Source organism: Ailuropoda melanoleuca, chromosome 9, assembly GCF_002007445.2.
Source record: "Ailuropoda melanoleuca isolate Jingjing chromosome 9, ASM200744v2, whole genome shotgun sequence".
NCBI lineage: Eukaryota > Metazoa > Chordata > Mammalia > Carnivora > Ursidae > Ailuropoda > Ailuropoda melanoleuca.
Window position 1 is genome coordinate 10,501,858 of NC_048226.1, and position 18,104 is coordinate 10,519,961.

The 18,104-nt window shown below is 49.3% G+C and overlaps 1 protein-coding gene across 1 annotated transcript in view; it reads left to right on the plus strand.

Annotated features, from left to right (window-relative positions):
- Positions 1-1,504: 1,504 nt before the first annotated feature.
- SLCO3A1 (solute carrier organic anion transporter family member 3A1) overlaps positions 1,505-18,104 on the plus strand; it is a 241,679-nt gene continuing 225,079 nt past the window's right edge. Inside the window, exons 1-2 of the mRNA XM_034668896.1 lie at positions 1,505-1,516; positions 1,847-2,312. Of these exons, the coding sequence (XP_034524787.1) occupies positions 1,505-1,516; positions 1,847-2,312 (478 nt within the window). The remainder of the gene's footprint in view (positions 1,517-1,846; positions 2,313-18,104) is intronic.

Here is an 18,104-nt window from a genome sequence, read left to right on the forward strand (position 1 = left end):
TTTGACCATGGGGCACGTGTTTATACGTTTGGTGGAAGGCTAGATCCACATAACTCTCGTTCCTCCCATTCCTCAGCACACAGCCCAGCATCCCCGGAGATAGAACAGTGCCTTTACAAGCCTCTCAAATTCTCCTGTCCATTTCTCTTACCACTCGACTGACTCTGCCTTTCCTCTCTCTTTTCTCAGTAATAGTTTGCTGGCTTTCCGCTCTCCACGCTTCTGTCCATTTGCCACACAGTGGCCACACCTGGCTTTGATGTTGCCCAAAGCTCACAGATAAATGACAATGGTCATACATAGCCCTTTCCAGCATTTACACCTGTATGTTGTTGACTCCTGGCTCCTGGCACTTGTATCCCCATTTCATAGATGGCAAAGTGAAAGCATAGGGTGAACTGCCCAAGGTCACAGAGTCAGGATGGCCCCAGGCATTCTGCACCGCTCTGCTTTGCTTCCTCTCCTTACGCCCTCCTGCCGGGTAGGGAGAGGCCGCTCTCTGCTAGCAGAGAGCTTTCGTTATTTCCAATCTTCATGTACATCTTGCCAGGTTGACGTTACTCTTCCTGCTTCACAGAAATCAAGGCTTGGACAGGTAAAGCAACTTGACCGAAATCATAGAGCTAATTAAGGGAATAATAGCTAGGATTCAAACCAGGTGTTCCTCTCTCCGTGCTCTGCATTTTTTCCACCACACTGTTGGGGATTGCCTCACTTCTTTAGGGGGGGCATCTGTGGCTGTGTAGACTCTGTCACCAATCCACCTTTCCAACCATTTTCCATTCCTTTACTAAATCACGCCACCCAACTTTTGCTTACTCTGTTCCTTTCTCCTGGAGTGTTCTTCCCTGCCCAGCTAGGGCTATCAGACCTCCCATGATGATGGGGACTCTTGCTGATAATACCCTGTGTGGAACCTGCAAACTGTAGGAGGGAGGGCCGTTTGCATTTTCTCACTAGCTCAAAAGCCCTAAAATAATGCGTCTCCTCTTGACACCCCCCCGCCCCGTGATGGCTACAGCATGAATGTCCTATCCATTCACTTTGTGTTACAGTTGTGCATGTCTGTCTTTTCTGCTAGATGGGGCCAGGTGTCAGCTCTTCCTTTTTTTCCATGTGTGTGTATGTGTCTAGGGCATTGTCAAACCACCAGTAAAGTTTTAACGAATATTTGTTAAACAGATGAAGGGCAGACGAGACTACAGAGCTGGGGAAAATCTTAAAAATATTCCATCCAAGGGACTTTGGCAGGGCTGCAGGGCATAGAACAGCCAGGGATATATTCATTGGAAGGCCTCTAGGGAAATGTGCGTTGGAAATTTCCAGAAGGAAACGGAGCTAATGATTGTCCCAAGGAGCTAATCCAGCATGTCCACTTTGCCAACTAGGGTTTTATTTTCTTTTTTCAGATCTGCTTTGCTAACCTCCTGGTAAAAAGCCCCTGGCCCCCTGTGCCCTCCCAGCATGCACTTTCTAAATAGGGTGTAGTTGGGAGCGTGTGAAAATGGACTTCAGGGTGTGCATAGGATGCATGAACCCTACTTGGTGGCTGTGTGTGGGGAAGGGAAAGTTGTTTCCCAAATAAAGGCAGAAACTTTCAGGATGGAAACAGGTGCCCAGAAAAAAACTTTCTTGCCATTGGGAAAGTTAATTCTTTAGCTGTCGAGTTAGGGTTAGCCTACTAAATAAAATTTTTCAGACTCTTCAGGTTTAAGTCCCTTTGCACGGGGGCCTTTTGCGTCCTGGAAGCACCGCCGAGGGGCAGGGGCTGGCCCGCAGGTGCGCGGCGAGGCCGGAGGGGGCGTTCCTCAGCACTGGCCTTGAGATTTCGCTTTGCACCCCGCAGGTGAGCGTCCTGACCACCCTGGAGCGGAGGTTCAACCTGCAGAGCGCCGACGTGGGCGTGATCGCCAGCAGCTTCGAGATCGGGAACCTGGCGCTCATCCTCTTCGTGAGCTACTTCGGGGCGCGCGGGCACCGGCCTCGCCTCATCGGCTGCGGCGGCATCGTCATGGCCCTGGGCGCGCTGCTGTCGGCGCTGCCTGAGTTTCTGACCCACCAGTACAAGTACGAGGCGGGCGAGATCCGCTGGGGCGCCGAGGGCCGCGACGTCTGCGCCGCCAACGGCTCCGGCGGCGACCAGGGCCCCGACCCGGACCTCATCTGCCGCAGCCGGACCGCCACCAACATGATGTATTTGCTGCTCATTGGGGCCCAGGTGCTCCTGGGCATCGGTGCTACCCCCGTGCAGCCCCTGGGCGTCTCCTACATCGACGACCACGTGCGGAGGAAGGACTCCTCGCTCTACATAGGTATGAGCTGCGGCGGTGCCCGGGTGCGCTTTCCTGGGCTCCATGCTCTGTTAGTAACCGGGGCGCCTTGACGCAGGAGGGCCAGGTGGGCTCGTGAACTTTTGATGGTTCTCAGACTTGGCTGCACGTCTGTGGCGTAGGGTGGGGGGGGCGACTTTGAAACATGGGGATGCCTGAGTTGTACCCCCAGAAAATCTGGTGTCATTGGTCTGGGGTGCCACCTGGGCAGGCGTGGATGGTTTTGTTTGTTTGTTTTTTGAAAGTCTCCCCGGGTGATTTCAATGCACAGTGGAATTTTGAGGTCGGCTTTGCTAGAGCTTTAAGAAGCAGTGAATGGGAAGACATGGTCAGGAGGGGTGTAGTNGGGGGCGACTTTGAAACATGGGGATGCCTGAGTTGTACCCCCAGAAAATCTGGTGTCATTGGTCTGGCACCCCAGACGTGGATGGTTTTGTTTGTTTGTTTGTTTGGTTTTTGAAAGTCTCCCCGGGTGATTTCAATGCACAGTGGAATTTGAGGTCGGCTTTGCTAGAGCTTTAAGAAGCAATGAATGGGAAGACATGGTCAGGAGGGGTGTAGCGTGTATTTACCTGCTTTTCACGCATGTGTGGACTTTGAGCAATCTGGCATTAGCCTCCAAGGTATACTTGGGGTCTATACCTCAGAAACCCCAGTTTTTAATCAAAATGATCTTCTGGTCATTGTCCTGTTGAAGTTCGAAGGGAGAGGTGATTGTCCTCCCAGCATTTGGCAACATTCAAAGTTGATGATTCCTGGTAATTCTGCAATGAGGGTATACGCAGGATTGGATATTTAGGAAGGAACAAGGTCCTTGTGAGTTTTTTAAAAATTATTTTGCATCCTAGCGTCTGATATTTTGTACTGGCAAGATGGAAGCCATTCACGGGTCTCAGGTTAAGCAACCTCGGAGCATGAGTTTTTACAACAAACGGGGGTCCTCTGTCGCTGCTTTGGGGTGCTGCGGCATGGCCATTGGCAGAGCGAGGGCCTGCCAAGCATGCCCGTCCCTTGTTCACTCAGTGTAATTTGGCTTCCCATAAACATTTGGATTGTAAAGACCCGTCCCCACTCACTGCATGCTAAGCTTTGGCAGAATTACCTCTTCCTGTGGAAACTTTTTGCTTCCTGAAACACTGTGTCTTGAATATTGTTAATTACCACACAAAGGTTTAGGTTCACGTAGAATTTGAGCCGAACGGGACCTAAAGCTGTGTATCTGCTGAGCTTCTACTGTGCCCTGCCCAAGGTTTCTGAGCTTGGAAGGGTTGGAATAGCTACACGTCTCAATGCTGAGTTTCCTCTGTGGCTTTCTGTCCCAGCGCTGGAGTAAATTGGAGCTCTTGTTGGACAAGTATATTGCAAATGTAGGTTTCTGTTTTTTGTGAACACGCTCAGGGTGAGAAGGGGGAGAGTGTGTGCTTCTCCATCCAGGGCTGGAGCACCAGGAGCCTGGTCGTGACTTAGTTTCCACTACAACGTGGAACCCGACATAGAAGAGAAGATATCCCAGGCCGAAGATGGCCAGACCCTCTCCCCGTATGGTTAGGGTTAGGTTTCCATTCTGTTCTTTCTAAAGCTCCAGCAACAGCCACCCTATGTGAATCTGATGCAGACTAGGACTGGGCTACAGCATGTAGCCAGGTAGCCTCCTGAGGTCCAGCCAGGCCATTGGTCTTGGACTTGACTGATGTCACTTTGCACGCTGGGAGATTGGTTTTCTGGTAGCAGTCACAGCAAGTAGATAAAGCACAGAAAAGGAAGTGGGGAGTGAAAAGCTGAGTTCTTCTCTCTGGTGGTGGAATCCAGCAGAAAAATTTCTCCCCAGAATCCCTCCTCAAGTCCTGTCAGCGCTGAATCAACTCTGCTTGGGACTTCTTAGCTGGGGCAGCAGGCCTAGAACTCTCTTCTGGAAGTCTTCCCTGCTGAGTTAGGCCATGGTCTTTCCCTGTGGTGGGTGGGACCTGGTCTGTGTGTGCAAAGCTTTAGGGTGAGAGATATGGGCAGTAGGACTGACCATCCAAGGCAGAGGGCCTTCTCAAGTTCTGAGACCATGGGATTTGCTGTCATAGGAAGGATGTTTCAGGGAAATTTCTACTTGGGTGCTATTTTTTTTTTTCTGTGATAGTTAAACAGAGTTGGAAGAGTCTATTTATATGGCACATGGACCTCTCGGCACTGGTCCTTCTGGAAAATTCCAAAACATGACCACACATTGCTGTTGAGATGGGCTCTCTGAGTGCCTCTGAACTGGTTTCATGGGTCTGTGTTTGCAGGGAGCAGGAAAGAGTAAGCCTTCTGCAGAGATAGGTCTCAGTAGGTGGTCTTATTATCCCATGCATGCTTGGAATTCTCCAGGAACAATTTAAGAAGACCACAGTATATGCAGAGTGTAATTGATCATTCATTTATCATACGAGACATAAAAACATGTGATCACGAGAATATTTTAGCATTTATCTCCTCTAATGGGGAGCTAGTTCTTGAAGCCACTTAAAGCTTCGGGAAGTGTATGGGGGAACCCACTGAATGGGACTGATGAATTACAGCCTTTCATACTGCCTGCAGAGAGGAGGAAAGTCTGAAGGGACTGGCGCTGGGACTGTTTGTGTAGATGCGTACCCATCGGGATAGAATAGCATGTGTGTCCCCCTGCTTCCAGCTCCTGCGAAGCTGGTGAAGACAGAGGCTCACAGCCAGCCATCTGGTCATATGCCTAAAATGTGCGTGTGGATTGGAGATGGAAAAGGTGATAGATTCTGCCTTTGTAAAACATACTTGTTCACAGCTGATCCTTTGCTGTGGGGGTCCACAGAGAAGGGAATGAGGGCCACACGGGCTTGGCCACAGGCCCTTGGTGACCAGACCTGCCCCTGAGGTGGGTGTGTCCTGCCCCCCCCCCCCCCCCCCCCCCCCCCCCCCGTCTCAGGGTGTGCATTCCTGTGTGGCCATGTCGTGGGCCCTGTCATGAGGGGGAAATGGAAGCCTTCCATCTCAAGTCAAGCCGATATTGTCCCCTGAAATGACTGTTTGCTTTGGATGGTTGTGGCCGAGCCACTGTCACGCTCCCGAATTCCTTGATGGGCCATTCACAAGGGGCTTCTCTGGCTGGCTCGGTTCTGCAGCTGCCCCTTTCCAGCACGGGGAGGGAGCCAAGGGAGCTCATTACCAGGGGACAAAACCGGCTGAATGGGAACACGGCTCTGCTGGCAGGCTTTCACTACCGCACAATGTGGAGCCAGGCCTCGCGGAGCAGCTAGACAATGACCTGTGGGTGGCACGTGGCACTCTTTCTTCCCAGTGGGGCTGGTGGGGCAACGTGGCAGTGGAGACCGTTTGATGGGAGGCATGACCAGGATCTGAGAGTCGACCCTCTGGGAGTCTCCTCAGTGAGCCCCTAGCCCATGATGTGACCTTCCACGAGCTCCGTTTTCTTAGCTGTTCTGTTTCTCCAAGTTCAAAACCGGGCCAGTCGTATTGTAGGGGAGGTTAAGTAGGATAACATGATGGACTCACTGTGTCCTTTGTTAGGTTCCTGGGTCAGTGGATTGTAACCTTGTTTTTCTTTTTGAGGAGGAAAAAGGTGAAATGAGAGTGGTAGAGATTTTTTAATAACTTTATTCCTAGTTAAAAAGAATGACACGTTCACTGTTGACAATTTTGGAGGGATGAAGAGAGAATAAGGAATCACTACTCTTAGCTGTATGATTATGTAATGTCTTTTTCTCCCGCCTGCATTGGTATGCTTTTCTACCAAAAAATGTGTTTAGGGTACGCCTTGGTGGTGCAGTGGGTTAAGCGTCTGACTCTTGGTTTCAGCTCAGGTCATGATCTCAGGGTCGTGAGACTGGGACGCATGTTGGGCTTAACGCTCAGCAGGGAGTCTGCTTGGGATTCTCTCTCTCCCTGCCCCCCATCCCCACGCTCACTCACGTGTGTGCTCTCTGTCTCTCTCCCCTTCTCAAGTGAATAATCTTTAAAAATGTGTTTATAAGCATCACTCTCAGTATTTGATGCACATTGTCCCGTGTCACTAAATATTCTAGGGGTTACTACTGCCTACGTAACACTCTTGTGGGTCTGTACCGTAACGTTTAATGCCCTCTATTAGACATGCGGTTTTTAAAGTGTCCGCTGTTGTGAATGAGGCAGACAGGGACACGGATTCGGAGACGCTCAGTGCCTTGCCTGAGATAACTTAGCTCTGTGGGCGGGGGTATTCCCATTACGTCTGGGATCTGTCGCAAGCCTGGAGTTGTGGGAAGGGGGCTGGTGGGTGGACCAGGGGATCAGGTACAAGTCAGGGCTTTGCACAAGACAGCGTGAAGGTTCAGGAAATATCGCAGGAGCCAGCAAGGCGGGGAAGAGCGCAGGTTGTCTCGCAGCTGAGGGGAGAGGTGGGATTGGGATGGGGGGGTGGGTGTCACAGCCTGAGATGTGGGAGGGAGAAGGAGAAGGAGGGGGGCTCAGGCTCACAGTCCAGGGCAGGGTTCTGGAGCTCCTCCTGCTTTGAGTAGAGGTGGGTGCAGATTCAAGCTGGCCCTTCTCAGGCAGGAAAGCTGGTGTATTCCGCCTTCTGCTTCCCCGTCTCCAGCAGTACAGCCCCCCCCCCATGGCTGTTCATTCCCTTTTTTTTTTTTTAATTTTTATTTTGTTATATTAGTCACCATACAGTGCATCCCCAATTTTTGATGCAGTGTTCTATGATTCATCATTTGCACGTAACACCCAGTGCACCATGCAATACGTGCCCTCCTTAATACCCATCACCAGCCTATCCCGTTCCCCCAACCCCCTCCCCTCTGAAGCCCTCAGTTTGTTTCCCAGAGTCCATAGTCTCTCATGGTTCATTCCCCCTTCTGTTTACCCCCCCTTCATTCTTTCCTTCCTTCTACCCATCTTCCTTCTTTTTATGTTCCGAAAATGAGTGAAACACTTCTTGAGCCACCATAGCCGCTAGGTAGTTGTGCTTCTGTTAGAAATCTGGCTCCTCACAGCTTCCCACATGCTGCTTCTGCCCCGTGAGCTCACCCCGAAAACTTGCATTCTGTCTTCTGTGTTGTGATCACCACCTCCTCCCCCCCCCCCCCACCGATAGCAGAGCACCAGCCTCGCATGGGTAGGGAGGGTTCCCTGCTACTTAGCCCTTCTGTGCCAGGACCTCTGTTCCTTACTTGACTTGGTCTCCGGCNTGTGTGTTGTTCCCCCCCCCCCCCCCCCCCCCCCCACCGATAGCAGAGCACCAGCCTCGCATGGGTAGGGAGGGTTCCCTGCTACTTAGCCCTTCTGTGCCAGGACCTCTGTTCCTTACTTGACTTGGTCTCCGGCCACACTGGAGAGCTACCATTTCCCTCTTAAAGGTGGATGCCCTGGGCTCGGGAGCTCATTCCCAGGGGACAAAACCAGATGAATGGTGTGAGCAGGGCATGGGTGCTGTATTAAAGGCTGCCCTAAGGGTGGCTTAAACCACAGGAGTGTATTTTCTCACCGTTCTGGAAGCTGAAAGTCCAAGATCAAGGTATCAGGAGAGTTGGTTTCCTCTGAGGCCTCTCTGCTTGGCTTGCACATGGGGCCCGCTCCTCCTGCTGCCTTCACAGTGTTTGCTCTGTGGGTAGGCAGCCCTGGGGTCTGTGTCCTAACTCCCTCCTTTTGTAAGGACACTGGTCAGAGTGGATTGGGCCCCATGCACAGCACTTCATTTAACCTTATTAACTCTTTCAGGCGCTGTCTCCAAATGCAGTCACGTGCTGAGGTCCTAGAGGTTAGAGCTCTAACCTAGGAATTGGAGGGGGAGGGGAACCTGATGCAGCCCATAACTGGTACCAAGGGGACCAGTACCAGACTCAGCCAAGACTCTTGCATCTTTTGTCCTAGCTTTTCTGTAAGGAACTGCATTGTTGTGTTTTATTTATTTGTGCCTAAGAACATTTTTGAAGATGTAGCTTTTTTTGAGATGCTAGAATCACAAATTGTTGCAGAATACAGGGAAACCCCCCATACCCTTCACCCAGTTTCCCCCAATGGTAACATCGCGCATAACTGTAGTACGATATCAGAACGAAGACATTGACATTGGTACAGTTCATAGAGTTTATCCAGATTTTACCAGTGTTCTGTGCACTCATTTGTGTATGTCTATGTATAGTTCTGTGCAATCTTATTCCATGTGCATGAGGTCTTCAGAGTGCAGAGTGGGATCCAGATGAAACCAGATCATTTTGAGTCGTATGAGTGTGTTTGGCAGACACACCAGCAACTGTAATACACGCGCACACACGTGTGTGCATATAGGAAGGAGGCTACTGAGACCGAGAGAAGTCTTCGGTAGAATGGAAGTTGGCTAGAGGAAAGCGATTCTTCGAGAAGGCTTCCCGTGGGCACCCTCTGCATACCAGGAAGAATGGGGCCCCTGCAGACCACCCCAGTACACACAGCAATGGCTCCCAAGTTGGGCGGCCCACACATTAGACACCAATGTGTCCTGTTTTTGTTTTCATCACTTGCATTGAAACCCAGGGGAGCCATCTGTGTTCCCATTGATGCAAAGAGAATTATTCTCCAATTTCATCTGCCAAGTGTTTGTTTAGTACAAAGGTCACTATGATACCAGGTGGCAGCCAGAGTGAACCCACCTTTGCATCAGAGTCCTGGGAGCCCAGAATTATTTTGCTTCTGATGAGTTTTTATTTTAACTTGACATTGGGTAAAATGTGTTTTAACTCTCCAAAGAGTGTGGGTCGGGTATGGATCAAATACACTGTGACTGTAGTTCATCTGAAAAAAAAAAAAATTAAAAAGCTCTTCCTCGTGGGAGCAAGCCTAGCTCATTATTTTCTTGCAACTTCATTGATATTGAAGTTACCCTCATTAATTTCTTTTTCTAAAATAAATGACACTGTAAAACTGGTCACTTGGTTTTGGCCGCGTTCCAGCCCCTCTCCCCAGCTGCTGGCACATGCCATTTTCCGTGTGTTTTAGCAACGTGCTGAGGAACACGTGTGTTACTCTTACCGGGTGCTTCCATGTTGCCTGGGCTGCTAGGATGCTTCTCGTTCATTTTCAACTGCTCATAATTCATGCCCTGTGGCTCATGGAATCACTTCTGTGCTCACTGCCTGGGTGACCTTGGGCAAGACTCCCAGCGTGGGCTCTGGAGTCTGACAGCTTTGAGATTCAAATCCTGGCTCCACCACAGACCTGCCTCCAGGATTTTGGACACCTTTCCAGTTGACTTGCGCTGGTTTCCTTAGCAGTAAAATGAGGCCGGGATTTACCTGGCAAGGCTTTTCCTTGGTATCCTGCATCGGGTATCATGGTGGCGATCAATAAACACGGTCCTGTTCATTTTTATGGTCCTGTCCTCTCCATTTCCAGGCATGGAAAGGGAGGCGGGAGTAAGTGACTTATTGAAACACACAGGCAGGTCTCTTGACAAGGGTCATTGGATCCTGATTTTCAGCTTGGGACAGAATCCACCTCGTAGATCTAAGAATAGCAGCCTCTTCTGTCCTGAATTAAATCGGCAGGGCTCTTCTTTGCCTGCAGACCCCTTCTTGTGGCTCATCTCAAAGGATGGAAAGTGCTAGCAGGGCCCCAGCCAGCAGGTGATCTGGTCCCTATTAAGGGGCACCCTAGTGTATGGCCATGGCCACCTGAAGTACTGGTTAGCTCTCTGGGTTTCCACAACTTGCTTCCTACTTTGCTTCTTAATAGTGGCTCCGTTTTTCAAAAGAATGTGTTCTCATTTTAGTAAAACTGGGGAAAAACCAAAATATAAGAAAACAAGTAATTTCTAATCCAGGTACCTATAGAAAATTGTCAATATTTAGGTATATTTAATTCCAGCCTTTTTCTTTTGTCTGTATTTTTATTTAAGATTATACTACATGTAAACCTAATTTTAATTGGCATATTGTAAACTTAATATAGCAGATGTAAAATTTATGATCAATTAAGATAACTGCAGGGTTTTTTATTAATCTGGAAATGCTGGAATAGGCTCGTAGGGCATGTGAGTGATGAATATCTTTGGTGGCTTTAGCCACATCCATACCTACTGAAAAGTTGTAAAGCTCAGGTTAGTGCAGACGATTCGATGTGAGCTGGAAAAGCAGCCCTTTGGCCTTGCTGTGACTTTTTCCAGAAAAGAACTGAGGCAGAAGCAGGTCCTGAAAGAGGCTTTGGGCCCGGGTGTTGGTTCTGCACCCCTCCCCCACCTCTGTCCAGGGGAGCAGCGAGCAATTGACAAACAGCGGGCTGTATGGAAGCTGGGGAACCAAGGGCCCTTGCCTCATCCTGTCATTTGATTCCCTGGGAATGCAAAGTCCGTCTTGCCAAGTCTTCTGATTTTTGAGAGTGACCGGAAGTCTGTATTGTTCAAGTGGACTGAAGTGCCGACTCCTTGACATCGCCTCCAAAAACCCTCTGGGAGTCAACGACACGTAAGGCAGCTCGAACATGTCAGTGCCTTGCCGTTTTGGACTCCCTGCTCTTCCAGTTGCATTCACCTTCTGAATGGCGAAGAAGGGAAACAAGGATGGAAGCAAGGTGGGCAGGAAGGCGGTTGCACCGCATGGATACCACGCCAGCATGGAGCACGTCCTCTCCTGGGATTCCAAGTGATGCGGGCGTTGGGTCGGGGAAGGGGATGGGGGCTCTTGCACAAACACAGGACCCAGTGGTAGAACGGAACCTCGCGGAGCGGATGCCTGCTGCTGAGCCCCTCGGGGTGCCGTTCTGGCCGAGGCTCTGCCTCCTGCCCCCTAAGAAGGGGAATCCCAGGGTGGAAAAGGAATGGAACCATTTCTCTAAGCTAAGCATGTCTGGATGAAGACCCGTGCCGCTCAGAGTTTCCTGAAGGGAGTGTTGGAATGCCGAAGCCAGTACCATTTGGAGCTGGTTGGGCCCTGCGGAATTTTCCTGCGTGTGAGCATCTTTGCAGAGAGATTGTAGAAGCTAGCATTCAAGTGTTTGATGGCCCAGATGTAAGACCAGAGTGGCCCAGACAGACCTAGAGAAGATTCGCAGGGAGGGTGAAGGGTGCACGGGCGGGGCGGGGGTTGTCCTTCCTTCTGCACCTGAAAGGCTCATTATTTCTTTACCATCCCCCTCTGACTGCACCTGACTAGTTAAAGCAGATTCATTTCATTTTTTTTTTTTTCAACTGTACCACAGGCATTGTTAAATCTAAAAGATGCTGAGCTATTCTCCTGAATAGCACGGCATATTCTTTAGTTTATTTGTAGACTATTTACTTCTTTCTGACCTCGAATAATCTTGGCTCTATCTCCTTTTTTTCCCCCCCTTTTACCTGGAAGAAGCATTCAGTGTGAGCAGCTGTGTGAGGTTTGGTTTCTGGGGAGGGATGCTGTTTGCTGTCGTTAACACTGCCGTCAGAGGTTAATGGCCTTCCTCTTCAGTGGGAAGCTAGCTCTTCATTGCTGGGGGATTCTTGTGTTGAAATGCCTCGTGGAAGAGGCGTTGTTGTGGACATTTGCTTTTTGCCTGTCCTGCACATTGTTTTTGGGATGGAACCGTGCCTTTCCCCAAGGGGGTTCTCGAGGGCTGCAGACATGATCGTGTGGTCCAGGCACACCCGACCACGACACCGAGAAGGGCTCTCATGTACAAGGATTGGCCCAAGGAGCGTGACAACCAGAGTCTACCATGAGGTTTGACATAGGGATTCAGAGACAGAGGTTGCTTTCTTTTCCAGGACTGCTAGCTGTAAGCTTTCAATATGCAGAGATGCCAATGCTTGTCATTGCTGCCACATGCAGAGACCCGGATGTAGGAGTGAAGACTGCACAAAGGAAGGTAGCCCGGGGGAAAGAGAAGGCAAGAGGGCTCCCTGGATCCAGCTATGCCTGAAGCGAGCCCTAGCCCTTAGAATCGCAGTGAGTTGAGCACGTCAATTGTCTTTTACAACATTTGCAGTCCATAGGCTTGGATGCCCTGTCAGGTCATGGAAGAGTTGGATGGATGGCTTTCCTCTTAAGGTTTGACCATGCACCTTCCCACAGGGATAGTGTGCCTGGGTGAGGAAACACCTGTAGGGCCGTTGTCTTCTGATCACCGAGCTAGCTCTTATACCAGGGTGTTCACCCACGGGACCCTGAAGAACTCCTGACCTGATACAGTCCATAAAAAGGGTTAGGTTGGAAGTTCTGATTTAGTTTTTCTTTCTTTCTTTTTTTTTTTTTTAAAGATTTTATTTATTTATTTGACAGAGAGAGAGAGAGACAGCCAGCGAGAGAGGGAACGCAAGCAGGGGGAGTGGGAGAGGAAGAAGCAGGCTCATAGCGGAGGAGCCTGATGTGGGGCTCGATCCCAGAATGCCGGGATCACGCCCTGAGCCGAAGGCAGACGCTTAACCACTGTGCCACCCAGGCACCCCCTGATTTAGTTTCTCATTTCATTATCTCCTAGCATTTAAGTTACAGGAAAGGGACCTAGAGGCCCAAAAGTGATGGCCTCTCCACTTATCTCCCTGACCACCCAAAGCAAAGCATTTAAAAATAACCTGTTGGCAAGCAGGCTCTGTGCAGGGGCAGGAAACGTTTAATGGCAGAGTGTGTGTGTGTTGTGTCTGCTGTGTGCGTGCGCGTGGAGGAGAGCGTCCAGCCTGTCGGCTTCTTCCTTCCACTATTGAATGGAAGCCACATAACCGACCCCGGCTCCCTTACTTGACTGTAGTCGCCAAAGCTCCCTTAACTCCCCGGAATGGCTTCCTGTGGTCGGGAGCGAAGACACTAAATGAGTACGTTCCATTTGTGACTCGGCTTTGCTCTTTCATTCCTGCCAAGCCATGTATGGGTGTGTACACGTGCACGTGCCTATTTTTACTCACAGGCAGATGAAAATCTGAACACACCAAAGCATTAGGTGGCTAACGGTCACTCCTTTAAAAAAAAAACAAAGCAAAAAAACCCACAAAAAATAAAAAAACCTGCCCCCCCAAAAAAAAACCAAAACAAACCCAGGTGTAGTCTTTAGAGCTGAGGTTCTACAATTTGCCTTAAGAGTGTGAAGAGAGATTGCGGGCTACTTAACTGGGCTGCTTGAAACGAAAGGTTCTTGGATGGGCTTTCGGGGAGGGATCCGTGACCTTCTAAATTTATTCGGAGACGTGGGTATACTCTTGTGGGGAAGCTTTCGCTGGCTTCTCCAAGAGGCTCCCGTGACCCCAAAAAGGTTAAGATCCCACAAAGCTCTTACGTGGGGCAGACCCTGATGATGGGCAAGTTGGGGTAAGAGAAATCCCGGGAGCTGAGGTGATGGGGCTGTACTGAGTGACAGACGGAGTGTTGTTCAGGGTTCCACTGTCAGCTTGATCTGCTCCCCGGGGAGCCACTGTACTTCCAACGGGAAGTAATGGGAGCTTCACTTAGGCATGTGGGTGAAAAGTCAGAATGTGTTCCCAGTGACTGGAGACACCCTCTCAGCCCTCCTCCTCCTGTGCCTCCCCTTTCACCCCCCACCCCGCCCTCTGAAAAAAAATTCCTTTGGGGCTAAAATTTTCCATCCCTTCTTTCAGCCTAACTGTGGGTGTTTTGGGTAGCATTCAGCAAATTTTCTGTGCTGGTTTGAACGGATGCACAGATAGGAAAATCAACTTTTCTTTTTTTCTTCCCTCTAAAAGCAAAACCATTTTAAAAATGCACTTGGTTCATTCATGGAATCTGAACCCTCAAAGTCAAAACTTTCCATGTGTTCTTACTAAGAACAGTTCTCTTGGGGCAGTTAAAAACAAACAGAAGTAGGCAAAAAGTTGTGAGGGACCCCAGAAAATCGTCTGGGGACGTGGATGAACTTGGCAAAATCTGTATGGGCCAAACATTTCCTCCCATGCTTTTTGGGATAGCTGCTGTGTTTAAGAAATTCTCTTTCTGTCTTTACCAGTTCCCCTGGCCTCCTAGTTCAGGTATGGGATGGTGCGGGGGACAGGGCTTGGGGGAGCGATGCTTTCCTCCCTTTCTATTCTAAGCACGTGGCACAGTGGGTGTGATTTCTCAGTGGCTCCCTTTCTGCCCAAGACATCATTACCATGAGAACATTCACGTTTGCCCACCTGCCTTGTGGGTTGCTAATGGAGTTTACAAAGGGAATTTGGATTCCCAGCAAGAGGCCTTGTTAGCACAGCAAGGATCTGATAGATTCTAAAATTGTGTATGGACATTTGGAACCTTTTGAAACCCATTGGTGTCTATTATTAGATCTAAATTATTTCACCTACCCCCGTCTACATTGGTATGGGGGGGAAGGAACCTCGCCTTGATCCAACCGGCTCAACTGGATTGGCTTATGCACGCATTAATACCTGTGATTCTGGGGCTGAGGACAAGATTCAAAAGCCATGGGACAGCATCAAGAACAAAATGTCTCCTGCATCGGTGCTTTTATTTTTTAATATTGACCTCATTAGCGGTTGTGAGCAAGTGTTTAATTTTAGGAGTCATTGTGGTCACAAAGAAAATTTAACAGCTGTCTGCTTACTTGGACAAGTGTGTCAAGCACATGGGGGTGTGAATAATGACTTTAGCCACATTGGATACACTGGCTTTCCTTTATGGTGTCCTTGCCATACAACAGACAGAGAATGGGCGCTCTGCCTGTGGTCCCTCGCTCCCACCCCCTAAAGCCCAGGGAGACAGGGGTTGCTGTTCTTTGTGCAGATGAACAAACAGAGGTAGGGGGAGGAAAGAACAACTTGTCCAGGGTCGTACAGCTAGTGAGTAGCAAGGCCCGGGTGGTAATCCTGGTCTTCATTATCCCAAAGACCGTGTGTTTTCTACCATATGCTCCCCTCCATCATCCTTAGGCACTGTTGTGCCCCCTAGGAAAATAGAGGACCCCAAGCATGCCCTACTGAGTATTAAATGTGGCCTCACTCAATTACTTTTTTTTATTAAAGATTTTATTTTAGGGAGAGAATATGAGCAGGGGAAGGGGAGAGAGGGAGAGAGAGAATCTCAAGCAGGCTCCACACTGAGTGTGGAGCCTGATGTGGGGCTCGATCCAGGACCCTGAGATCATGACCTGAAACCAAGAGTTGGACTCTCAACCGACTGAGCCACCCAGGCACCCCAACTAAGTAAGTTACACAGAGCTCTATTCCGGTCTCTCTCCCCTATACTAAGTACCTGGAACTTTTCCTGATTTTAGCAGTGAAGTATGAAATGGTAATGAGTGTCTAGGCCAGGGGAGGTTAATGGGCATAGGGTGCTCAGGGCCTGTGGCTTCTCCGGGGGAATTTTTAAAACTCATCAGATAAAGCCTTGTTCCTACGAAAAAACCATGTGAGATGTTTTCGCAGTATCCCTGTAGTAAAGTGACAGACACTTCCCAGACGGTTTTGTTTATGTTCCAGGCCCCTCAACCTTTAATTGGTGTGCAATCATTGTTCTTCCACGAGTTGGACTAGGGGTGGGGGGTTCACTCGCAGGCTGGGCCACGCTGGCTTGCTTTGCTCTGCAAGTCAGGCGTGCTCTTTCCCCCGTTAGGCCACCGCTGGGACAAAAATGGTAAGAAGGTGGAATAGAAAAAGGCTTTGTGGATCATAGAGGCACAGGTGACAAAGGAAGATTAAAGAACAAGCAGAAACCAACGAGCTGAAATACTGTGATTCCCAAGGCCTTTAACAAGGGAAAATCATTGGGCTGACTGGCCAGCCCGCTGGTGTGCCGAAGACCTTCCAGAGTAGAAGGTCACTGGAAATGAACTGGTAACAGAAGGAGCGGTGACTTGATGCTCAGAGGGTGGCAGAGGCCTCCTGGGCCATCCTGGAGGGCGTGATGTCTAGGAAGCTACACACTCTTCCCAGCCCACGTCCTTAATCCACCCTGTCCTGGGAGCTTGTGCTGGTGCAAATGACTGTCTCCTCTTGGTCCACGTAGGGGACTGAAGGACAGGTTCAGAGGGCAGATGCTGGTTGCAGGCCACCAAGTCTTCAGTCTAGGAATGTTCTTGCGCAGGGGAAGTGGGGAGACTGAGCGTCTCTGGCTTATGACTCCAGATCCCTATTTCTAGCTTTCTTTTTTTTTTTCTTTAATTTTTAAATTATGGCAAATGCGGAACCTGAAATTCACCATCTCACCCATTTATGAAATTACAGTTCAGTAGCGCTAACTGTATTCACCCTGTTTTGTGGCAGCTTTCCAGAACTCTTCCCTCTGCAGAACTGAAACTCTGCACCCCCAAAACAGCCCCTGGGCCCTGGCCATCACCCTTTTGCTCTCTGTCTCTGTGGGGTCTGACTAGTCTAGTTACCTCTTCTAAGTGGAATCCTACACTGTTTGTCTTCTTGGTACTGGCTTCTTTCACTTAGTGTAACGTGCTCAGGGTTCCCCCATGTTGTAGCCTGTGTCACAGTTTTCTTCCTTTTTAAAGGCTGAATAATATCCCTTTGTGTGTCTACACCACATTTTGTTTATCTGTTTATTTCTCGATGGACGTTTGGATCGCTTCCACCACTTGGCAAGGGTGAATAGCGCTGCTGTGAGCATGTGCGTGCCATGTATTTCTGGCTTGTTGAAAGACAGCTCTCCACTTGGGTGTCCTGAGGTGGTGTGGAGCTCAGCAAGTCCAAAATTCACCTCCTTAAATTTTCTCCCAAATGGGCTTTGTCATTGGTTCACCTTGTCCCTGCCCTCTCACCCCTCGCATTTAATAAGCCAGATGCACCTCTTACCGAGCAAGGCTTCTGAAGGTCTCTGGTGTCTGGCCCCCATCCCCTCTTCATGGCCCCTCCGTACTCCCCGGGCCAGGCCCTCTGCACCTCTCCCCTGGATGAGTGCATCTACCTTGAATGATTGAGCCCAGTCCAACCTGTGTCCAGCTTGCCTTCCTCGTTGCTACAGCTCCAAAGCGGGCTCTGAACATTTACGGACCTGAAGAGAGGCACATTGTTCTGGAACCTTTGTTCCAAAATTTCCAAAGCCTCTGCATGGAATTTAACTGAATTTCATTATATGCCCAGTGAAGAACGACAATATGGTTATTGATATTAAAATAATGCATATGTTTAAGATAATAGTACTGTATATTTTTGACTTAAAATCACTTTTTAACAAAGACATGTTAAATTTGTCTCTATATCATTCATGCGTTGACTCAGCAAATATTGAGAGCTGACCATGTGTCAGTCCCAGTGCAAGGTGCTGGGGGCACACAGATGGAGCAGACCTAGCACCAGCCTATAAGAGTAATAATAATATCAACAAACGTTTATTATTACATAAGAGTAATAATAATATCAACAAACGTTTATGGAGCACATTCTGTGGGCCAGAGACTGGGTGGAGTTCTCCACGTATGTTATCCAGGGTGATTCTTAAAGCAGTCCTTTAAGTTTTAGTGTCTGCATTTTATGGAATGAAATTAGAACATAGAGATTGGGTAACTGGTCCAGTAAGGGACAGCATGGGGACTCGAGCCAAGGGGGTTCCTTCTCCAAGGGGAGCATCCCTCTGCTTCCCAGCAAACTCTGCCAGCAACTGTCATAAAATGCAAGAGCTTGAAACACAGGGCGGGATGAGACACCAGGCTGATAGGAACTTACACATGCATTTGTATATGTTGAGTTGGAAAATATTCACCAAATGTGCTCAGGAATATTTTACAAGTGTGAGTAATGAGTCAGTGCCTTGCGAAGAGACACACTGTCTTCCAAACCATAGCTGCTGTTAGAGAAAGGAAACCACATTCTGCATGTTCTCAAAGCAAGGACTTGTGTGTAAACTCTGTTTTTAATAGGCGTCAAATGCTGTTTCCTGA